Here is a 24,986-nt window from a genome sequence, read left to right on the forward strand (position 1 = left end):
GCAATGGCGTTGTGTATTGATGTTTTGCATTTGAAGAAGTGAGCAAACAGCATTCTTTTCTTTTTCTTTTTTCAGATATTGTTATACAGTATCCTCAGTTCTTTGGTCATTCCTATGTAACCTTTGAACCTTTGAAGAACTCTTATCAGGCATTTCAAATTACTCTTGAATTTAGGGTAAGAAGGATTAATCTTTTTGTGAGTGCCTGTTGGACACCTTAACACAGCAATGTGCTGCATCAAAGGGAGAAGGAGAGGGGAGAGGAAGCAAAGGGTAAACCCATTCACAGGGGAGCAAGAATGATGGGCACATTTGCACACTCAAGGGCTGCAGCAAAGGGAGAGTGGGTGGTGTATGTTACCGAACTATGGAAATGGCTGGTCTGAAAGTTCCCAAGGAGAGTGTTTGGGTTCCAGCCATATTGCACATGTCGACCTAAAAGATGAGAATGACGTTTCATTCAGGAGATTTGCTGAGGACTTAAAGGGCTTTCCTGGCAGCTCAAATGGTAAAGAATCTGCCTGCAATGCGGGAGACCAGGGTTCAGTCCCTGGGCTGGGAAGACCACCTGGAGAAGGAAATGGCAACCCACTCTAGTACCCTTGCCTAGAGAATTTCATGGACAGAAGAGCCTGTTGGGCTACAGTCCAATGAGATCCCAGAGAGTTGAACCCAACTGAGTGACTAACACTTTCACACTTTAAGCCTAATAGCTCTGAGAGACTATTCCCTGGGCATAATGTCCTCAAGTCCATCAAATAAAACATAATTCTCAACTCTTAGGTTGTGCTTTTTTTTTTCAGTTGACTTTCATAATCGTGACCAGGCCAGGATTTCAGAAGGCATAAATGCATTCTTCATCCCCAAATCCCTTTTAATGGAAGCCCAAACAACCTTCCTTGTTATGACTGCACCTGCACAGATAGAAAACAGCTATATGCAACCCTGGCACATGGCGACAACCCAATAGATGCTCTTCACTATGAATCAGCTGCAGTGCCTTCAGCTTAAAGGCATTCTTTTGGGTATCTCAGATGACAGGACTAGGTTTGGAGATACGGAAACAAGTCCCCTTTAAGGTCAGAGTGCTGAGAATCCACAAGATGACTTGTCCCAGTCTAGGGCAGGCAGTATGGGTGAAAACCAAACTAGTCCATGGGCTGCTTGTATTGTCTTGTTCTCCTAATGCAAGGAAAGATGCAAATTTGCTTGGGAAGTGAAAAAAAAAGGAAAAACTGGAATGCTCTTTGGTGAGAATAGAATTTGACGAGGATGAGAGCAGCCCCCGTGGGACCACGGCCTCTGTGCACATGGTTCCCTGAGGCTCCGCTGGTGGGTCCAGGAAGAGTAAAGAGTGGGTCAGACATGGGGCTGCCTTCCTCTCACATCACTGCCAAATCCTCATACACTGTTTATATTGCTGCCCCTTGTTTATTGAAAACAAACTAGAACTATGTACCTGGGAATTAATTGGAGTCTGCATGCTTGTAAATAGGACCTCAGTGGAGATGCTCGAGTTTCGTGTCCATGAGTGTTTGTGGGTGGCCCTCTGTGGAAGGGGAGATGCTCATTATTCATGTGACTTTTGTTTGTATAATAACAGGCAGAGGCAGAGGACGGCTTACTTCTCTACTGCGGGGAGAATGAGCATGGCAGGGGGGATTTCATGTCCCTGGCTGTCATCCGGCGCTCGCTCCAGTTCAGGTAATTCTTGGCAGAAACCCCTGGAATGTTTAATACTACCCTACAATATGTTTTCCTTTCTGTACTGTGAACAAACCTATACTTGATTTATAGTGTAAATAAAGGAACTGTGTGTATTATGGAGCCTGGACCAGTCTACTAAATACTGGGGTATCAAGAGAGCAGGGTAACCTCTGAAATTTGAGTCTTGAACCTTGTGATCATTCATTCACTCAAAAGCAAATGTTTTCTTGAGCCCCCACAGTGTACCTGGCTCTGCGGTAGTGCCTGGGGGTGCAGCAGTGAGCCAAAGCCCATCAAGTTCCTTCTTTCTCGGAGCTCTGGTGGATGCGATGGGAAGAAGGCTGGGACCTTCTCCTTGTCCCCTGCGGTAGATTCAGCTGACAGCCACGGAGCCCAGAGAGGAGCCCACAGCCTCCTGGAGGTTCCTAGAGACTCAGACCGTATCCTCATCTTCCCTCCAGACTGTGATGGACTGTTTGACTTACCTCCTCTGCCCCGATCATTTATGTTCCAGTGCATCTTGGAAGCCACCCACCTTTGGTTTCTGTGTGGTTTTCTGGAGGCAGAGTTCTGTGGACGTGCGAGTGTTTTAATCATCCTCACAGAGGTGTACATGGGACTATTTGATGAGGTCAGCCAAGTTCTTCTCCATGGCTTACTGGTCAAGAGTCCCCATGATAACATTCCCTGGCAACCTGACCTTCAACAAGTGACTTAACCTCTCCAACTCTGTGTTACTTCCCAAGGTTACTGTGAGGATTAAATGCATTAATACATAAGAGTACTTAGAGCAGTCCCTGAACCATAGCAAGCACTCAGTAAGCACCAACCATTAATTGTTTTTTGATTATTTCAGCACCAAAATTACTTTTGGTTAAGAGAGATAAGACTGCGAAGCATTCCACACGGGGTAGAAAATGCCCCCTGCCCCCTGCATCCTTTGCTAAATGCATTGCTTGATGGGAGATTGAGTTCAGCTAGTAGGATCCAGGGCAGTGGTCCCTAACCTCGTGGGCTCTAACGCTTGGAGGATCTGAAGGACTCTGCTAGCCCTGCTGGTTATTTGCCAGTAGCAGCTCTCCATCTCTGCAACTCCTACTGTGTGATTCTAGGTGAGCCAGTGCTGCCGTGCCTCTCCAAGCCTCTCCTGCCCAGTGAGGATCAGGAGACAAAGGGAGGCCCTGAAGCAGGCTGCAGTTAGTGCACATCCTGGAAAGGACCTGTGTGTCACGGCCAGGGTCCCCCTCTGACAGCCTCGGGACCCGAGGGGGTGGTGCTGTGGTGGCTGCTTAGAACTTGGCTGGAAGGGGTCAGAATTCTAGATGTCAGGTATAGTGACCGGAGGGCGCCCCAGGACATACGGAGGTTGGGGGGAAAAATAAGAATAATGCAACTGTCTGAGAATGCTCCTTCTCCACCCACACCCGCTCTGAGCCGCAGCTTCCCATGGAAACCACACCTGCACTCAGGCCCAGCTGAACGCAGATGGCGGTGCTGCCCAGCTTGCCAAAATAAGTGTGAAGACTCGTTTTGGGGGTGTTTTTTTTTCAACATTTTATTAATATCACTGAGGCTGTCATTTGGGAGTTGTGGGAAGTCCCCAGAGAAATCCCCGGACGCGGAGTTACTCAAGCTCTAATTCTCCTCACCTTGAATCCATGTTTAGTATCTGGCCATCTCTGAGAAGAAGAGAGAGGATCTTAGCTGCCCAGGATTCTCTGAGTTACAGAGAAAGTCGGGTTAAAGGAGGCCCCACGTTGAAAGGTCCTACAGGCAGAGTAAAGACAAGACTGAGGTGGTCCTAGGGAAGAGGCGTCTTTCTATGGAAGTTTTTCTGTATGCGAATTTAAACAGCCCTTGATACCCATAAGCCTAACTCTGAACAGACTGGCTCTCAGTGAAGCTATTACTGCCCTGGAAATGATGTCCATCGAGTCTGAACACAATAGTGAGCTTCCCTGGTAGCTCAGCTGGTAAAGAATCCGCCTGCAGTGTGGAAGACCTGGGTTCAATCCCTGGGTTGGGAAGATCCCCTGGAGAAAGGAATGGCTACCCACTCCAGTATTCTGGCCTGGAGAATTCCATGGACTGTGTAGTCAGTCCATGGAGTCGCAAAGAGTTGGACACGACTGAGCGACTTTCATGTTCACTTTGATCTAAGAGTTTTCTTTTCTTTCCCCACAGGTTTAACTGTGGCACTGGGGTTGCCATCATTGTAAGTGAGACCAAAATCAAACTCGGGGGCTGGCATACCGTTACGCTCTACAGAGATGGGTTGAACGGGCTGCTGCAGCTGAACAATGGCACCCCAGTGACAGGCCAGTCCCAGGTGAGTGCGCGCCTCATTCGCACCGTCCCGCCCAGCACTCTGGGAGGATCCCACTGCAGAGAGCTGGCAGATGGACTGTTTTGCATGGTATACTCAGGCAACCCAGCTCTGCCAGCTTTTCCATTGAAGGTGGGCTTTCAGGGCTCGTGTCCATCCCACATCTACTGAGGAGAGGGACTGAATATGCCGACATCGTGGCCCTGGGTGCAGGGACATGCAGGAGGCCTTGTACCCGAGGACATGTTCTTTTTCTACAAGGACATCAAAGCCAGATGTGGAGGAAGGCTCCTATTGGAAGAATTGAAGCCATTAGTGCCAAACACAAAGCTTGCTTTTAAGACAGAGGTGTTGTAATCCTGTGACTTTAGAAAATCATCCCGAAAGGTTCACTTGGTTCAATGTGCAGGCATAATCCATTCATCCACCTTTTTTGGGGCCATGATTATAGGAAGTGGTAAAACAATTTAACTGTTGGGCTACTCAGCGAATCACCTAGGTATTCACATATTTGTCATGCTCTGAGCAATTTTAGGACTGTGCTTAGAATAAACAGTTTGGATTAGCAACCTGCCAAGGAACCAAGTCTGTAATTATAATCAGGCAGGTGTTTGTATTTTCAGAGGGAAAAAGTAGCAAGAAAGCCTTTGTGTATATGTGTGTAGCTTTCTCCTTCCTAGGCTCTTCATATTCTTTGCTGACAAGACAAGTTGTATAAAGGGTCATGACTTGCTACTAAAAAAAAAAAAAAAAAAGAATAGAATAAATAAACCTCATCATTTGGATCCCAGTGGTTCCAAAAGAACAAGAATACAGATGTAGTGAATGTGAATCCAAGATCATTATACAGACATGCATATATTTCTAAGGAAGGGAAAGAGAGGATAAATGCCAGAACAACGGGCCTACTATGGTTAAAATTAAATTTGATAGGAGTAAAGAAGCTTTGAACTTGGGTTCAAAATACTAACCTGAATACAAGGTGGAGAAGCTATAACAGAAGTAACACATGTATAAGTACCATATGGTTTAAAACAAAGAAATCCAATGAAGGTAAATAAATAGGGCCATAGGATGACAACATGCTAAAGAAATTATAGGTTACATTAATAAAGGCATAGCATCTAGAAAAATGGAGGTAATAATCCCATTCTATTCTGGTGCCTATGTATATAGTTTGCAGCGCTTTAACAGTTGGGGAGATCCCCTAGAGTAGGAAATGGCAGCCCACTCCAGGATTCTTGCTGGAAAGTTCCATGCACAGAGGAGCTTGGTGGGCCATAGTCCATGGGGTCACAGTCAGTCAGACATGACAGAGCACACACAACAGCGATTCTAATCCTCAGATAGAATTGCCTTCAGAGTATATGATTTATTGAACATAATAATAAAGTACAAAATGTATATAGTTTTGTGGATACTCAGGGTAACATCTGCCTCGCTACTACCAGGATTTGCTGAGCAAGTTGTATAAGTCAGACTGCAAGTGTAGAGTGTTTAAGAAACTGTCTTGAGAGATAGTGATCTGTTTTAAGTCAGAGTTCCCCCAAAACAGACCTGGGTTGATGAGTCTATGCAGATGATTCACTAAGAAAGGAATCCCATAGGAGACCTGTGATAGAAGAGATTAAAATGAACAAGGGAGGGACAGAAGTCAGTAAGAATGAGATCTAAGGCAAAGTTTACCAGGATCTGGCATTAGCCTGATCCTTCAGGGGAGCTCTGGAGTGTAAGTTGTACCTCAGAGCAGTGCCCACCCAAAGCAAGGGGGTTGGACTTTCATACTTAATCACCCATTAAAAGCTGTTAAGAGCTATGCTGAGGGAATGCAAATTCTAGTTCCACCAGTTCTTTCCATAGGCAGGCAATACAGGCTTCAGAGACCCAAAGGTAACCCTCATTAGAGGAAGATAAAGGCGGGGCTCAAAGACTATTGTCTGGGATGTTGTGAAGGGAGCCTCAGAGGAGCTATTCACCCCTCTGGTGCACTTAATGCTCCAGAAAAGAAGAAAAGGATTTAGCTGTTGGGCTCCTGCTGTGGTCCCGGATCAGGGAATGGGGTCAGAGGGATGGGGTGAGGTGAGGATGGGATCCAAAAGAAGTAAATCCTGAGGATCTTGATGAAATAAGCCAATCAGGCACTCATTCACCTAACAAAAAATGTAAATAATTAACCCTTAAAGTCCACTGTAATGGATTTTTAAAATCCACTGCCTAGCTCACATTTAATACACTATTTATAAATGATTCTTACCTAGTCCTTAGAAAAGATAAAGCAATGAATAGATGTTTTACTTATTGATAACAAAAGTATGAAGGGTAAAGATTACATTTCAGTGGCTTACATTCTGGAAATCTTATAACTACGGGCAGCATGCCTTTACCCAGCCCTTCTCTATACTCTTTAATCCAAACAAATGAGATATTTCTGCAATAAAAAACAAATAACCAAGAGCACCTTAATTTTGTCCCACTTCATGTTCAACTCTGTATTTTACAACCTCAAAACCTACAATCCAGATTGTGGTTTAGTCTAAGATTGGAAATGTCCCTACTTAGCTGTAATAAGACTTAAAAAAAAAAACATATCCATGAGCAAATTTCAAAATATTTTGCAACTCAGTCTTGGCAATTTCCCTCTCTCTCACAAATGCCTCTTGCAGGACATAGTATAAAGGTGACCGGGATAGTAAAGGGATAAACGTTAGCCCACGTATACACAAAATTAGTATTATCACCTTTTGAGACACAGAATAGTCCTATGGCCCATCCAAGATACACAGTAAATTGGTGTCAGGACTGGAAAGAGAAAGTTTGTTTTGGATGCCCAGCACGATACACTGCCTGTTGGCTTGCTCTTGGCTTTGACCGACCTTTGTTTCCCTTCGAGGCATTCCAAAGTCATCCCTTCTCAAAACACAGCTCTTTAAGTTTCCAATGCTAACTGTGGGTTTAATTTTCCAGTAGGACAATGACTTAAAGATAAATATGGGTGGAATAAAATCCATAAATTGGATGTATGGATATCCATATACATCCATATATATATGATGAATAGTTAAAGAAGATGTGGTAATATATAGCTTCCCTGTTGGTTCTGCTAGTAAAGAATCTGCCTGCAGTGCCAGAGACCTGGGCTCGATCACTGGATTGGGAAGATCCCCTGGAAGAGGGAAAGTCTACCCTGTAGTATTCTGGCCTGGAGAATTCCATGGACTGTGTAGTGGTTCCATGTGGTTGTATGGAATACTGCTGCTGCTGCTGCTAAGTCGCTTCAGTCGTGTCCGACTCTGTGCAACCCCATAGACGGCAGCCCACCAGGCTCCTCCTTCCGTGGGATTTTCCAGGCAAGAGTACTGGAGTGGGGTGCCATTGCCTTCTCTGTATGGAATATTACTCAGCCATAAAATGAATGAAGCTCTGTCATCTGCAGCAACACAGATGGACCTAGAGATCGTCATAGTGGCACTGTATTGCATCTTAATCATGTCCCTCATCTGGTGTGTTTTAGCTTTTGACTTTGTTTAGTGAGTTATGGTTTCCATCTTTCTTATAGGGCCAGTACAGTAAAATTACCTTCCGGACACCTCTCTATCTTGGTGGCGCTCCCAGTGCTTACTGGTTGGTGAGAGCAACAGGGACAAACCGAGGCTTTCAAGGCTGTGTGCAGGCACTCACTGTTAATGGGAAGAGATTGGACCTGAGGCCCTGGCCGCTGGGGAAAGCGCTCAGCGGGGCCGATGTGGGTAAGTGGTTGAAAGTGGGAGGTATGCTCCTGCACGTTGCTTTTCTGCTTTGGGTCAAGGATGGTTAATACAGAGCTTCAGGAGAGAGGTGAGCTGACGAGTGAGGCTGGTGCCTTGCAGACCTGATGACTTGAATCTGCACACCAGGACGTGGTAAATAAGACCACGGGTGCTCCGAACCCTCGGTTGCGTCCTGCTGCCGTCTTGGCCTCCTTCCTGAAATGCAGTCTGGTCCAATATGACGAGGCAATGACAGTTAAGTCCTCCTACCCTTCTTCATCCAGTCCAGTGGAAAAACGTTCGTGGAAAGATCTTTTGTATACTGTCTGCTTCTAAAAGAAGTCACATTCTAATTTTGACCTCTGTGCCAAACACCTTATTGTAGCCCTCTCATTTACTCCTCATTGGAGAAGGAGGTGGCAGCCAACTCCAGTGTTATTGCCTGGAGAATCCTAGGGACAGAGGAGCCTGGTTGGCTGCCGTCTATGGGATCCCACAGAGTCGGACACGGTTGAAGCGACAGCAGCAGCATTTACTCCTCACACTGACTCTAGGAAGCAGAAATTATTACTACGTTTATTTTGTACAAGAAGGCACTGGGGCTTGTAAAAGTTGAAGAATTTACCCAAAATAGGGCAGAACTAGGTTTGTGGATTTTTTTTCCTATTTTTTTAAAATTAAGACTTGATTGAGTAGTTTAAGGTTCACAGCACAATTGACAGGAAGGTGCAGAGATTTCCTATATGCCCTTTGTCCCCACACGTGTATATCCCCTTCTCCCAATATCAGCATCCCCCATCAGAGTGTTTCTGGTGTGCAGCAAGGTGATTTTGTAATGCATATGTACAATAATTTGCATTTGTTAATCCCAGAATCCTGATCCATCCCTCTCCCACCCCTCTCCTCCTTGGCAACCACAAGTCTGTGCTCTGTGTCTGTGCTCTGTGTCTGTGAATCTGCTTCTGTTTTCTAGATAAGTTCATTGTTTTGTATCTTAGAATCCATATATAAGTGATATCATATGGTTTTGTCTTCCTCGGTCTGACTTACTTCACTTGGTATGCTAATCTCTAGGTCCATCCTTGTTGCTTCAGATGACCGAACTTCATTTCTTTTATGACTGAGCAGTATTCCACTGTATATATGCATATCACATCTTTTTTATCTATTCATCTGCCTTTGGACATTTTGGGTTGTTTCTATGTCTTAGCTTTTGTAAATGGTGTTGCTATGAACAGAGGAATTCATGTATCTTTTTGGATTATAGTTTTGTCCAGATATATGCCCAAGAGTGGGATTACTCAGTTATATGGTAGCTCTATTTTCAGTTTTTTGAAGAACCTCTATACTGTTTTCCATAGTAACTGCACCAATTTACATTCCCACCAGTAGTGAAGGAGAGTTCCCTTTTCTCCACACTCTCTCCAGTATTACTATTTGTATACACTATAATGATAGGTCCATTTTTAATTGGGTTGTTTATTCTCTTATTATTGAGTTTTAAGAGTTCTTTATATATTTTGGATACAGTTCTTCATCAGATGCGTTTTTTGCAAATATTTTCTTCCAGTCTGGTTTGTCTTCTCAGTCCCTTGACATTGTCTTTCAGAGAGAAGAAGTTTTTAATTTTAATGAAGTTTATCTTATCAATTATTTCTTTCACAGATTGTGCCTTTGGTGTTATATCTAAAAAGTCATCACCTTACCCAAGGACATCTAAGTTTTCACCCATGTTGTCTTCTATGAGTTTTATAATTTAATGTTTACATTTAAGTCTGTGATCAATTTTGAGTTAATTTTTGCAAAGTTTGTAAGGTCTGTGTCTAGATTCATTTTTTGTGTGTGTGATTGCCCAGTTGTTCCAGAACCATTTGTTGAAAAACCTAAGATTGCTTTTAAAGCAATAAGGACGTTTATTCCATAACTGAAGGCAGCTGATAGATAATTTTAAGGTTGGTTAGTTCAGTGACTGTTTTAGTCGGTTAGGGCCACTGTAACAAAATACCACAGACTGGGCGATTTAGACAACAGAAATTCATCTTCTCACTGTTCTGGAGGCTGGAAATTCAGCATCAATATGTTGGCAGGTTTGGTTTCTCCTGAGGCCTCTCTCCTTGGCTTGTTGATGGCCATCTTCTCATGGTGTCCACATGTGGCCTTCCGTCTGTGCTTGACTCCCCACCAGTCAGACTGGAGTAGGGCTCACTCACATGACTTCATTTGAACCTTAATTACCTTCCAAAAGGTGGTGTCTCCAGATACAGTCCCACTGGGAGTTAGGGCTTCAACCTGTGAATTTGGGGAGGACTTGGCTCGGTCCCTCGTAGTGACTCAGTAATGTCAGATCTCTCGGTTGGTGTCTCTGTGGTCCTCTTGTTCCTCACTCAGAATCCCAAGATGGTGCCACAGCTCTGAGCATCACAGCCTCATATGACATTCTCGTGGCAAGGTATGGCAAGTCCTTTTCTTGGGCCTCTCTATTCTCCATCTTCAAGGTGTTCTTTTGAAAGAGTGCATGATGAGTAGTATCACATACCTGCCACCTAGATTCTACTGTCACATTTGGCTACATTTGCTTTACCACATGGGCTTCCCTGGCGGCTCAGCTGGTAAAGAATCTGCCTGCAGTGCAGGAGACCTGGGTTCGATCCCTAGGTTGGGAAGATCTGCTGGAAGAAGGCATGGAAACCCACTCCAGTATTCTTGCTGGATAATTCCATGGCTAGAGGAGCCTGGCAGGCTGTAGTCCATTGGGTCACAAAGAGTTGGACATGCCTGAGCCACTAAGCACGCATGCACACATGCTTCTCCACGTATGATCCTATTCCACCCTCTCTCCATTCCTGGATCAGAGCTATTTGGTACTCATAACTCCAGGTACAGTTGGTTTATTTTGTTTCCTGTTTTATAGCTGATTAGCTGAGCACGTGCTACTTATAGCCACCATTTGGAATAACTTTATTCTCCTCAAAATAAAAGCTGTGACAAACCTTGACAGCATATTAAAAAGGAGAGACATTACTTTGCCAACAAAGGTCCATATAATCAAAGCTATGGTTTTTCCAGTAGTCATCTACAGATATGAGAATTGGACCATAAAGAAGGCTGAGTGCCAAAGAATTGATGCTTTGGAACTATGGTGTTGGAGAAGACTCTTGAGAGTCCCTTGGACTGCAAGGAGATCAAATCAGTCCATCCTAAAGGAAATCAGTCCTGAATATTCATTGGAAGGACTGATACTGAAGCTGAAGCTCCAATACTTTGGCCACCTGATGGAAAAAGCTGACTCATTAGAGAAGACCCTGATGCTGGGAAAGACTGAAGGCAGGAGGAAACAGGGACAACAGAGGATGAAATGGTTGGATGGCATTACCAACTTAATGGACATGAGTCTGAGCAACTCTGGGAGATGGTGAAGGACAGGGAAGCCTGGTGGGCTGCAGTCCATGGGGTCACAAAGAGTTGGACATGACTGAACAACTGTAACAACCTCAAAATTCCTACAGTAGGTGCTATGATTAGCCTCAATGTTTACAGATGAGAGCTGGTGCTTCAGAACAGTTAAGTAACTTGCCTAAGGTGACACAGCTAGTAGATGGTAAAGCTAATGAATGGTGACCTCAGCAATTCTGGCTCAGTGTCTGCCCTCTTAACCACATCTGCCACATCAAAGCCTCCTGAACTGGCTTCAAATTGCTTCCTTCTACCTTTCTCACTCCCAAAGGTGATACCATTGTTAAAACTACGAACTATCAAGTTTACTTGGAAAGGAAAAGATTACTTCCTTCTTGTTATTCCCTATGTTACTTTTCCCCTCAATTGATCACTTAGTCAAGCAAACAATCAACAGTAATAACTAGAACTATTATAGAGGCACCCACTGTGGTAATGTAGGAACCAGCAGGCCCATCAGAAATCTTCTGTGATGTAGAAGGGTCTGAACTCTCAAGGTAGGTTGCCTGGATTTGGTAGATCATATCCAGGTAGTTAACTGGTTTGAGACTCAATACCCCATCTTTGGGATTCCCTGGTGGCTCAGATGGTAAAGAGTCTGCCTGCAATATAGGAGACCCAGGTTTGATTGCTAGGTCGGAAAGATACCCTGGGAAAGGGAATGGTTACCCACTCCAGTATTCTTGCCTGGAGAATCCATGGACAGAGGAGCCTGACGGGCTACAGTCCATGGGGTCACAAAGGTGATACCACAGATACTATAAACAGTAGAGTTTACTTGAAAGAAAAAGATTACTCTCCTCTTGTTATTCCCTATGTTACTTTCTCCAACTGAGCAACTAATACTTTTGCCCCATCTATAAACATAACTGCCTTTTAAGAGTATCTTGTCTAGATGAGTCATGGTGCATATAGAGTACTTAGAATAAAGCTTTGCACATAGCAAATATGTTGTAAATGTTTCCTGTTGTTAATATTATTAATAATAATATTGTAGCTTCAGTTTATTAATAACAGTAATCACAGGGTATAAGTTGTCCTTCTTTCTTCATTGAACTTTTAGGGGAATAGCCCTGAAGGACAGGTCTGGCGATCTCAGGGCTGTAGAAACCGCTGACAAGAAGTTAAGAAGTTGCAAAGTTGAGCAAGGGCCAATGCCTGACAACGTTTTAAATTCTACAATACCAACCTCTCCATTGAGTGGATAAGCTAGGAGGGTCCACCTTGCAGGCTCTGGGCTCCCTGGGCAGAGCTATGAACTTATTATTATATGAACCTTAATGGCAGGCATTGGTCACATGACCTTTTTTTCATTTCTTCCCAGTTTTTTTTCTCTATGATAGAACAGGGCTAGCTATCCTTTCTCACCCTCCATCTTTGCTTCCCTGTGAGTGTGTTCTGTTGAAGTCCAAGTTCCTATAAGTTAATGTGGTCTCAGCACAGTGGAGACTGGGCTCTTGTAAACAGCGGTAATTGCTGGTAGAGATGCAGGCTTCTGGAAGAGGGTGAGGACAGTTGCAAGTCATGGCTCCTCACTCTGATGTCTAACTTGGCATTGCTGTCTTCAACCTCAATGTTTTCTCTGTCCCACCTCTACCGCCCCCCAACACTAAACCCATTTCCAGGGGGCCTTTCATTACTCAACCCATCCCACCTCAATACCTTCATTAAATTTTTTCCAGTTAGTGGACGCTCTCTGAACTCACATTTTAGAATAGTCAGCAATCTCAGCAAAATTTTGCAAACTTTGGCACAGTGTTTTCTTTTATTATTTCCACCCCAAATCTCCAACCTAAACCACCACCACTCACTTTTTCCAATCCCATCTTGGATCCCCACACCCTGCTGTGTCATGCAGCCAACTCCCCAGATTATTTGAGATTCATGAAGTCTGCAGGGCCATGGGTCACATTATGGTTTATCACCCTCTTACTCTTTTTTCCACTCAACAAATACTTAAGCTCCTGCTTAGTGCTGGTCACAGCTCTGGGTGCTTAGGATAAAGGAGTGAACAAGACAGTATCCCAGCTCATTCCTCCTGTACTTGCCATGCACGTGTGTGTGCGTGTGTGCGTGCACTAAGTTGCTTCAGTTGTGTCCAGCTCTGCAACCCCATGGACTGTAGCCTGCCAGGCTCCTCTGTCCATGGGATTCGCCAGGCAAGAATACTGGAGTGGGTTGCCATTTCCTCCTTCAGGAGATGTTCCTAATCCAGGGATCAAACCCGTGTCTCTTATGCCTTCTGCACTGGCAGGCAGGTTTTTTACCACTGGCACCAACTGGGAAGCCTGTACCTGCCATGAGGAGGGACCAAATTAATCAAATAATCATCACTTGAGAAATGTAAAATTACAATTTGGAGTCAGTGTTACAAAGGGAAAGTGCGATGCTAATGTATTATAGGGGGATTTATGGGGTGGGGGTCAAGGAAAGCATTTCTGAGGATGTAATGTGAAGTTGATATCTCAAGTAAGAGTAGGAGTTAGAAAGCAGAGATGAGAGGGAAGTGCGTTCCAGGCTGAAGAAATGGTCTGTTCCACGGGGAATGTGTTTGTGGGGGTGTGGGTCTCATGATATAGTTTGTGTTTTGGAAAGATCCCTCTGACTACAGACAGCTTATTGAAAAGGGTCTTCCTTCATGGGGGTGCATGCAGGCCAGCTGGGAGGCTGTACAGTAGTTCAGATCAGAGATGACGGGTTTTGATCGAGGGTGAGAGGAATGGCAGGCTTGTCAGATCTTTAGGAGAGGAAATAGACAAGCCTCATTATCCGGCTGGGTGGCAGACAAGGGGCAGGGAGGCTGCTCGCTGTCCACCTCTGCTTAGTGTATTCCGCCCTCTCTTTCCTCCACGAGGACCTCATCTCTCTGCTGCCCCTCCCTTCATTGTCTTGCATAAACCCACACAACAGCCAGTGAATAGTAGGTGCTGGTGTCAGTTACTTTATGTGTTGGTGCCTATATACATGGTCTTGCAACTCCTTCCTCATGCTCTCAGAGTTGAGAGTTCTCTCTAAAACTAACCTGTTCATCTCCGCTCTGCACCCATCCTTCCCTATATTCCTGGGACCTTGCTGCCAGGATTGTTACTTCTCAACAACCGAAGGTTTCTTAACCTTTTGTGTGTCATGACCCCTTTGGCAGTCTGGTAAAGTCCATGGAACTCTTCTCAGAAGGATGTTTTCAAATGCAGAAAATAGTATGTCGGATAAGAAACAATTTTATATTGAAATAAAACTATATAATAAGTTTTGTTATTATAGTGTTGTATGTTTCTTTTTTTAATGAGCACTTTTAAAGAGATTTTAAAAATTTCTTTATTTTTGGCTGCGCTGGGTCTTTGTTGCTACGCGCGCGCTTTCTCTAGTTGCATTGAATGGGGGCAACTCTCTAGTTGTCGTGCACGGCCTTCTCATTGCGGTGGCTTCTCTTGTTGTGGAGCACAGCCTCCAGGATGCACAGGCTCAGTAGTTGTGGGTCATGGACTTAGTTGCTCCCTGGCATGTGGGATATTCCTAGACTAGGGGTCAAACCTGTGTACCCTGGATTGGCAGATGGATTCTTAACCACTGAACCACCAGGCAAGTCCCTATACAATTCTTTATAAAGCAGTAAAGACATGATTCTTCAACGGTGGGTGTGATAACTACCATGCTTTCAAAGGAGTGATGAGCATAAATGAGATTTTGAAATACCTGCAGTAATACTTCCCTGAGCTTCTGGGAACCCACCTTGTCTGGGTCCTCTGGGTCCTTTGTTCTCACTTTGTCTTCTCTGCTGGCTCCTCTCCCTTCCCTGGTGCTGTGGGAGTTCCAGGGGCCCTTCCATCCTGTCTTCTGTCACAGAGCCCATCTGTTCGTGGTTTCAGGCTCACCCCCAAGTGGCTGCTGTCCCACCAGCCCTCACCTGTGTGCAGGATCTCTTCTTGCCCTGGTGCCCAGCAGCAGACACTTCCACTATCACCTTATGTTTAAAGTGAACAAAAGACAGCTTCTCCTCCACTCCTCAGAAGCCCGGTCCTGTTCCTAGCCTCCCTTATTTCTTTCCTCTTGCCTCTCTCCTTTCCATCTTCCAAGCTAGAAGCCTTGAGGTTATGCTGGAGTCTTCCTCCACCTTCAGCCTCCAGAATGAGCTAGCTACTCCTCCTTGCCCTGTGCCTCTTTGATTGTTCCCTTTCTCTCTGTTTCCTCTGCCATCAGCCTCTCCAGCCCTGGTTTACCTCCCTGTGGGCATTTCTCCTCTTCCCCACCCTCATTGCTCACAATCCATCATGCATACCATTGCCAGCACAGTCTTGCTGAAACACTGCTTTCATCAAGTAAATATCTCTGGCTGGCTTTCGAGCCCCCTCCCTGTCAACTCCCACCCATAAAAAATAGTTACAAAGCAAATATGTAAAATAATTGTTTCCATGTATATCTAAGATAAACCAAGGACCCCATGTCTTCCTGTGGCACCAGCACTTCTCTGAGAAAGACTCCCAGCCCAAGGAGATGGGTAGAGCTGGAGGACCTGTGAGAGTTTGGCTCCCTAAAGCCAAGTTAGCCTCTCTGTGGATGCTGGAGATGTTCTCAGGGCTATGGCTGAAGAAAAAGGCTAACGATCACGTCTGTCTGAACTTGCAGTGGCCCCCTCCCACCCCCAGCTGGACTTCCCACCTGGCTGGAGAGGCAGGCCATCTGGAAGGGCTGTAATGAAATTGTGTTATCAGATCCTGAAGTTGGTCTCCTCTCCTGCGTACACACTGTGCCAAGCCCTTTCCCCTCCTCCTGAGGAGGCTTTGGGAGAAGAAAAGACTGGATCGGTTCAACCAACACAGATGGCTGATGAGAAAAGGATAAGAGACTCGTCCTGCTGAGGTGTCACAATCATGACATCAGGGCTCTTCATCTCCCGAAGTCGGTGGCAGGGGGGTGGTGACATTAGGAGAGGGGATGAGGTGGGAGGGGGAGAGCTCCAGGCTCCATCGCATCGGAGACGGTGGGATGCCGAGCTGTTCTGCTCACGGCTCGACCACAGATGCACCCCATTTTCTTCCATCCTGAGAAATGTGCTTCGGACTCACCTATGTTGTTCTGGGCCAGGTTGTGACCCATCTGCCTAAGTTCTTTCTTATACACAAGGAGAAAAGGAAGAGCAGAGAAGCAGAAGAAAAGCAACCCAGGAAAAGTCAGCTTGTTTTCGTTTCATCTGGCTGACTACACTTGAAAATGACCAAGAGTACCTTTTACGGGTGTCTCCAATGTGTATTTGTAAAGAGAACTAAGCCATCTGATGTTGAACCTTTCAGCACTTTTTACTTCCGGTCACCTTCCTGTCCCTCGTGAGACTGTAACTTGGGGCTGAGAAATAAGGATTCTGGAACCCCCCTGCTGACCCCTGCTCCCTCTCTGCTCATGTCAGAGGAGTTGACAAGCCAGGCAGTTAATAAGCTTTGACAAGGCTCCTTACCTCCCTCTGTACTTATCTTGCTCACCTCTGCGTTCAGCCAACAAGGCGGGCAGCACTTAAGGTAATTGAGGCCACATAAATGAGAAGGCTTTTTAACATAAAGCCTCTGCTGACATTGGAGGCATGGAAACACACTCTTGTTGGAACAGAGAGGTGAGTTACAGCAGAAACGGCTCCGTCATCCCTGTCAGGGTTCATAAAATTGCCCGGTAGTTTATTATTTGATTTACTGTGTCCACCCTGTTTTAAAGCATCTGTGTGGCTTCTCATAAAGAATCAACCAAAATCAGATTAAAATGAAGGGAAGGTCCACATCTCCTGAAAGCTGGTTTGCAGTTGTGCAGAGGAGCTGATCAACAGGAGAAGGGCACGAGCTGTATTTGTTCAGAATTGCAAGTGGTCGGTCTGGCCAGTCTCGAACAGGCTCACCTGACGAGTCAGCTGTGTAACCCCCGTTCTGTTTTTAGGGGAGTGCAGCAGTGGGATCTGTGATGAAGCCTCATGCATCAACGGCGGCACCTGCACGGCGAGCAAAGCCGATTCCTACATTTGCCTCTGTCCCCTGGGCTTTCGAGGCCGACACTGTGAAGATGGTGAGAAAGATGCAAATTGATGGCGGTTTCTGTCTGCCTCGTTAATTCACGTTGCTGTAATTTTTCATCAATGCATACTTAGCAAGGTTCCACATATTTTAATGGGATTAACGTTGCTTTGTTGAGAGGGATGGGAGAATCTTTTCTTCGAACCAGGTGGAAGTGTCTTCAGATGTCAAAGTGGCAAACTGGCCAAAGGACAAGTTCATTTTATGGTGTTTCTGGGCCGATGCTTTGGTGAGCTCCTCTTGGCCCTCAAATAACTCTGAAAAGCTTATATTTGTGTGGTTTGTGTCAGAATTTGAAGCATTCACAGCTCAGGCTCCTTAGAATATCTCACAGTTTGGAGAGCCATACACAGAAACATTAACTCTATGATGTTTCTTTTTCTTTGTACTGTTCTGCTCAATTGTTCTACCTCTCAACACTGTATTGATTATTAATATATATACATATATATCTATACATACATGCAAACACACATGCAACACAAATACACACAATAATAATGGAAATTTTAAAAAAGATTTTGCAAAAAATCAAGCAGGGATGAAAAAGTCTTATCTTTTCTACCAGTGATTCAGATTTGGCCCTAAGACACTATCATCCTAGAGAAAAGGTGTTTTTTTTTAACACTGTATGATTTCAAATCTCTTGTCACCTCGAAGAGGGTGTTGTGAGTCAGAGTAAGGAAGAGCTGTTCTATTCCATCTTCGTATTTCTGTAGCCTCACATACTAAAGGTTGGTGCTTGCTCACATCGCTGCACATCAGTGGGAGAGGGGTGGCTCTGGTCATTCAGGGATGCCTTCTAGTGGCCCTGCTAGGATCTTAGAATCCTCTACTGATTCCCACATCCAGCCAGTAGGTGAGAAAGAGCCAGTGGAGGATGGAAGGAAGCTATAGGGGCCAGACCTGGAATGCCGTGTACTATTCCCAACCACATTCCACTGGCCAGAGCTCAGCTACACCACCCACTTCTCTTCGGAGCAGCTGGGAAATATCCTTGAGTTCTATACCCAGAAGGAAAAGAAGATGGCTAGTTCTGGCACGAAGGGGTTTCTAACCCATACACTTGCTTTTTCAGCTTTCACCTTGACCATTCCTCAGTTCAGAGAGTCTCTGAGGTCCTACGCTGCAACCCCCTGGCCTCTGGAGCCCCGGCATTACCTTTCCTTCATGGAATTTGAGGTCACATTTCGGCCGGATTCGGAAGATGGCGTGCTCCTGTACAGCTATGACACGGGCAGCAAAGACTTCCTGTCCATCAACATGGCAGGGGGCCACGTGGAGTTCCGCTTTGACTGTGGCTCTGGGACTGGTGTTCTCAGGTGAGGGCTGAGACTGTCAGGGGCTCGTTTCCCTTCAGCAGCCACTTGGAAGAAAGGTTTGTCTTCAACCAGTTGGCTCTCTTCCTGTCTACTGTATACAGTTGTCTTTTCTGAAAACTGTCCTGATTAATACAGATGGTGTGCTTCCTAGAGATCACGCTCTCCTGGTGGTGAGGTTTCCTTTTCTCAAATAACTGCCCAGCAGGTAGCAAATCTCTTCTTCAAACTATGGAAGTGGGCTGGCCTCAGATGGGGGTAGACTGTCTTCCTCACCTGAGGTCATGCAACACAATCAGCAGAAACCATGAACTGTCAATCAGCCCCTTGCTCAGAGCATCACTTGGTGAGCGCTTGGCCAACACGTAACAACCAGTTGAAAAAGTAGGGATTTACCAGGTGGAGCTAGTGCTAAGGAACCCGCCTGCCAATGCACAAAACTTAAGAGACACCCTGGAGAAGGAAATGACAACCCACTGCAGTATTCTTGCCTGGGAAATCCCATGGACAGAGGAGCCTGTTGGGCTACAGTCCATGGGGTTGCAGAGAGCAGACAAGACTGAAGTGACGTAGCATGCATGCAATAGAAAGGTAATGAACAGAAATGTCCTTGGTGGCCTCACATTTTTTTCTTTTTCGCCATTGGAAATGGGGTGTATTACAGCCACATTCACTTAGAAACGTAAAATCATTATTCATCTGCCCTGTTTCCCACAAATGTTCTATTGGCAGAAGCTTACCAGGTCATTTCCAAGTCATTTCCATTAGATTAAGAGGGTTTCAAAGGGACCCCAACTTCCTCACCAGCCTTGAGTGAACACACTGGCATTATTATACATGCTCACCTGCGAATAAATGCATAACTGTCACATAACCATGGTGTGACATGATGTCACCTTAAATATCACTGATCGATTATCAGTCGATCAGTAACTTTCCTCTTGCATTATTTCTTTGATGGCAACTAGTTATTTAGCACAGCTCTTACCATTCTTCATATAAAGAAGCCGACAGAGAATCACCAGTGATTGCAAGGACCCTTCCCTGACCAGTGTGCTCAAAAAGGCTGTGAGATGACTGATTTCAATGGCGTGGAGTAACTGAGCGCTTCTAAACGGCTTGCTCGTGTCTGTGGACTTGGTTCTGGGTTATCAAAACTTTCCCTCTGACCTAGTTTGTACTGTTCGTCAACTCAGCAGATCGATTGTTCTCATAGAATGTGGCAGGATCTCTGTGAATCCCTCAGAGGCTGCAGTTGGAGGTGCAGGTGTTTTTCTTATTTGTTTATGTTTCCCTCTTCCAACCGTGTTCCTCCCATGGGAGTTTTTACCTTCCAGCCAGAGGCCTGCTGATCTAATGCACATACGCTTCTTGTTCCTACATTTCAAGAATTCTCCTCTTTTGAAACTCACTAGGGTATTTTGTTCAACAGTGCCCTGCAGCAGGAAATTGGTTAGTCTTTGTTGTTGTTTTAAAGGAAATTGCGGGCTGTATTCAATCACAATTCATATTGCTAGACTGTCATCTCTAGAAAGAGTTCTTTGTGAAATGTTACAGTCATGAAGTGAAAGTGAGTCGCTCAGTCGTACCTGACTCTTTGCGACCCTAGAATTCTCTAGGCCAGAATACTGGAGTGAGTAGCCTTTTTTCTTCTCCAGGGGATCTTCCCAATCCAAGGGTTGAACCCAGGTCTCCCACATTGCAGGCTGATTCTTTACTAGCTGAGCCTCAAGGGAAGCCATGCATTGTCCTTAACTGCTGATCATTTTTCCTGGCTGATGGAAAGTGCTTACTGCCTTAGGTTTCAACAGTTCTTTAAAAGTACAGTTCATTCTTGTCCTTAAGGTTGAATTCCTACACATCAGTAACACCTCCCACCTTGGGGAATGGACAAATATTTTTGTGTCTCTGGTTATGCAAGAACATCCTGTGTCTCAAGACAACTTTGGTGGATATTTAATTGATTCAATTTACATATGATTATGCAAAACAGCCTAAACAACTCACTTAGAACAATTTGTCAAGTCAAGAAAGGAAGAAGACACCTTGAATATCACCTTGTACTTTCTTCCTGGGTAAGGAATGACTGGAAGGGGCTGGAGAGGGTTGTGGCTCATCAGCCCTCCTCCTGAACAAATTGCCTCCTGCTCCCTGCATATCTTCAGTAGCAGCTCCAGCTGCGGAGTCACAGACATGTGGAACCTTAGAAATCCAGCATTTCTCTCTTTCATAATTTGGTGCCTATTTTTGATAAGAGGTTTTTTTTGTTTTTTTTTTTTAAGCATAAGTTATTCCATCCCTGCTTGTCCGGAAAGGTGCCTGGGGGGGAATAAATCTTTAGCATTAGGTATGATGAAAAAGAGGCAAGAACTCAGAGTAACCATCATCTGCTCCCCTGGGCCACCCCTCTGCAATGTAACTGACAACACCAGTCACGGTTAATGTTTCAGATGGCCCTTTGGAAAATGTTTATTTTAAAAACCATTTCCAAGACTTCCTGCTTCATTAAGACAATTCAGTGAAAGCCTGAGCTACAGGAAGCTGTGGAGTTGGCCACATCATTTTAACTTTAGGCAGAGGATAAGGTGGTCTAATTTACGATGAACTTGATTCAAAAATCGAGACAATTGAAATGAGCTCATGACGGCAGCGATCAATATCCCTGTGCTGAGGGAGGCAGTATATTGACAGGGAATGACCTCTACAGGACAAGAACAGGCTCAGATGCTGTTAGTTATTATGGAGATTGGCTGCTGAATGAGATCTTTATTGCATATTGATTGAGCCAAGGTGATTAAATTCTAATTGCTAAGGACAAATGGCAAAAGCATTTGCCAGAGCGAAAAATCAAGTGAGGGGGTGGAGACCTTTCAGTAATTGTGCCCATTGGTATTCCTGGTGGGTTTCTAAAGATGATCCAGGACCACAGAATAATTGGGAGGTTCAGAGAAGGCCAGGAACTATATATACATCTTTAGAAACACAAATGCAATAATTATACTCCTTTTACACACCTTGCTGTAAAATGTAACATGTAAAAATCTTACCAATATCATGTAAACTTCAAGTGCTTCTGTCTTGAATTAATAATTGAATTTTTAAAGTACTTTTAATTTTTTTCACAATATCAGACAACATGAAATCTGCCTTCCAAATATTTTGTTATAAAACACTTCAAACATATAGCAAAGTTCAAAGAATTGTGCAATAAACCTTAGACCCACCACCTACTGTCTACAGTTAGCATTCTGCTGTAGTTACTTTATCATGTGTCTACTCATTCTTATATTCCCCCATCCATCCATCTTATTTTTTATGCATTTCAAAGGATGCTACAGACATCATTACATCAAGGAATCTGCTTTACATCATAGCCTATATAGTTTTCTCTTCTTCAAAGATTTCATGCAACTCTGATCATATTTTACCCCCTTATCTTGAAAACCAGACTAATCCTACCCCCATTTCATACTTGTGATAAGGAATAAGTAAAATGATAAGTGAGATACTCCTCCCATGAAGGAGTCCAGTAAACAGAGCTAACCCTGTTGCGTTTAACAAGGAGGAATAAGGTTCTTCTCTTTGCTGGACAGGACGAGGTGCTGAAGGTTGGCACACTTCATCAGAGCCAGATTGGTGGACATTATCTGCAACGCCAGTGATGCTGACACATGTTCAGTTTCCTTCCTTCGACAGGAGTGAAGAGCCCCTCACCCTGGGCCACTGGCACGAGCTGCGTGTGTCCCGCACAGCAAAGAATGGCATCTTGCAGGTGGATAAGCAGAAGGCGGTGCAGGGGATGGCAGAGGTAAGAAGGACACCCCCTCCTGATGACGCGTGTGAGTGAGCGGGGTTACTCTTTCCTTCCGGTCCTGGAGACGAAAGCACCAGCACAGTGGTTAATCACATGGACTCTGGTGCCAGTTTACCTGGGTTAACACCCGAGCTTCCAACTGGATGAGTTCCTTAGCTTTGCAGTTCCTCAACCAGGAATGGGATTGATAATAATAGGGGCCTTCATAGGGGAGTGAGCTAATACCAATGTCACTCACAGACTGCCCACCCGCTCCATGCCTCCCTGCTGACCCATAGCTTTGTTCACATTGCTATATAAGGTAGATCAGAACACAACTCCAAGGCAGGGCCAGTGAGGGGGGTGGGGGTGTGATCACACATCTGACAAGAACAAAGACTCTGGAACCAGATACCTAGGCTTCAAAATCTAGCTCCATTCCTTATCAGTGATGTGAGTTCAGACCAGTCTGATCACTTGATCTCCCAAGATGGTGTTTTTGCATCTAAAAAAATAGGGTAATCATGATAATAATAGCACTGCATTATAAGGTTATGAGAATTAGAATAACTGTATTTCTCAAATACCACAGAACCCGGCATATGATCAGTGTTGTGTAGCTTTACTTATTATTATTGCTAATAGTATACTCAGTTCAGTTCAGTCATTCAGTCATGTCTAACTCTGCGACCCCGTGTACTGCAGCACACCAGGCTTTCCTGTCCACCGCCAACTCCTGGAGCCTGCTCAGACTCATGTCCATCGAGTCCGTGATGCCATCCAACCATCTCATCCTCTGTCATCGCCTTCTCCTCCTATTTTAAATTACAGCCTACTAGCATTCTGTACACACATGAAATTTACAGACCCCCTAAAAACAGCAGGGACCTCAGATTTGCCAGGATTTTAATTACAACAGTCTTCATTGCGTGCATCACAGATTTAAAGAAAGTATTGATGAATGTGACTGTTCTGATAAGAAAATGAATTGATAGGAAAAGAAAGAAAGGGAAAGAAAAGGGACTCTTGGTGGGAAAGGAGATCTTGGTTGAGGAGGGGAGTAAAAAGGCAACTTATCAGGAAGGCAGCTTCAGGGACGGCAGTGGTGGAAGGTCCTGTGAGAATCAAGGGCCTCCTTAGAAATCAGAAAAATCCCAACTTGGGCTCTGCTTCAAGAGGCAAGTACCCTAGAAAATGTCCCATATATATTTTAGGAAGGAAGGAAAGATGGAAAGAAGGAAGAAAGAGAAAGTAGGATAGGTAGGAAGGAAGATGTATAAAGGAAAATGGATTTTAAAGCAGGAATGGGAGTCACTTTCATACAGTCCAGAAAACAGCTGATTTTAGTCTGAGACAGAATTAGAAGTTCACAGGTGTAGATCTGACTGTGTGTTGACTTAATAATATAAATTCACAAAAGCACTGTATCACTCTAGGCCTTAGTTACCAACATCTGTACAACAGTAACAAAAACAGGATGGGCGTGTTTGTAAATAGTAGGGTTAAGTCCTTTGATTATAAATAAGGAACTATTTAGGACACAGTATTTACCCTTGAGATCCTGTAGTGAAGAGACAGCACAAGGGTAGAAACCACACACCTCGGGTTCTGTTACTGCATACCAGGACTGGTAGAACCAGTGTCCTCTTTATCGGCTTTTTGAATGGATGGAGCTGCCCCCCTGGAAAGCAGTGTAAGCAAGTAGGAGGGAAGGCGTGGCTGTTCTGTGTGTATCTGAGGGTGGTTCTTGGGAGGCCTCCCTGAGACCAGAGTGGGAAGACCCATGCTTGATCTCGGTGAGTTAAACCTTAATCAGAGTTCAGGGGTCTCTGCCTCATAGCTGTTATACCCTGTTCAAAGGCTCGGTCTACGAGGATAGTGGTCTTAGAGCTTAGAGAAGGAGGGGGACAGGGGTTACAGGATACGTTGGAGGCTAAGCCAGCCCCTAAGTGTCCAAACCACACCCGACATCACATTGCTCAGCTGGCTGCGCTAAGAAACACCCGCAGCCCAGGATGAGTCAAGCTGTGCAAACTCAAAGGGGCAGTGCTCCCAGGGCTTCAGAAAACTCCATCAGGGGGTTTACTCAGGTTTTCCAGCCACTCTCAGCTTAACGGAAGTGGCGGATCCAGGTACTGAGCGCCTCACTTTGGTGAGTCTGTTTGCTTCCCTCCTGTGGTCCCGCTGCAGCCCCGCCTTATGTCCACTTCAGGTGGTGGCAGAGGCGTGGGAGGGGGCGGGGGCAGGGGGAGGTCTTTGATGAGGAGCCAAAAGAGACTTCTGTCACCCCACAAGACCTCATCCAGTTTGCCTGACACAACCAAGAAACTCCCAAGTTTTTTCAAAACAGCCTGCTTCTCTGAAATCCCTTTGACCTTGCAGCCCTCCTTTTCCTCCTAGTATTTTATTTTAAAGACATGATGATGATGGGTCTCCGTGGGTGTGTCCTGACAGCTCCTGCCTGGTTCCTAATCCACAAGGATTCCTGACATTGCCTCTGATGATTCCCCGCGTCCCCATTAGTTAAATAAGAACCCTCAAAGCTGCCTGAAGGTTATTGACAGAAGGCAGTTCAGTCTGGCTACTACGAGA

The 24,986-nt window shown here is 45.0% G+C and overlaps 1 protein-coding gene across 1 annotated transcript in view; it reads left to right on the forward strand.

The window, feature by feature from the left end:
• Window positions 1–24,986, forward strand: part of EGFLAM (EGF like, fibronectin type III and laminin G domains) — a 189,398-nt gene that overhangs the window by 133,589 nt on the left and 30,823 nt on the right. The window contains exons 10-16 of the mRNA XM_040262359.1: window positions 76–176; window positions 1,604–1,704; window positions 3,892–4,036; window positions 7,590–7,779; window positions 17,149–17,274; window positions 18,361–18,604; window positions 22,298–22,409. Of these exons, the coding sequence (XP_040118293.1) occupies window positions 76–176; window positions 1,604–1,704; window positions 3,892–4,036; window positions 7,590–7,779; window positions 17,149–17,274; window positions 18,361–18,604; window positions 22,298–22,409 (1,019 nt within the window). The remainder of the gene's footprint in view (window positions 1–75; window positions 177–1,603; window positions 1,705–3,891; window positions 4,037–7,589; window positions 7,780–17,148; window positions 17,275–18,360; window positions 18,605–22,297; window positions 22,410–24,986) is intronic.

Source organism: Oryx dammah, unplaced genomic scaffold (assembly GCF_014754425.2).
Source record: "Oryx dammah isolate SB20612 unplaced genomic scaffold, SCBI_Odam_1.1 HiC_scaffold_20, whole genome shotgun sequence".
NCBI lineage: Eukaryota > Metazoa > Chordata > Mammalia > Artiodactyla > Bovidae > Oryx > Oryx dammah.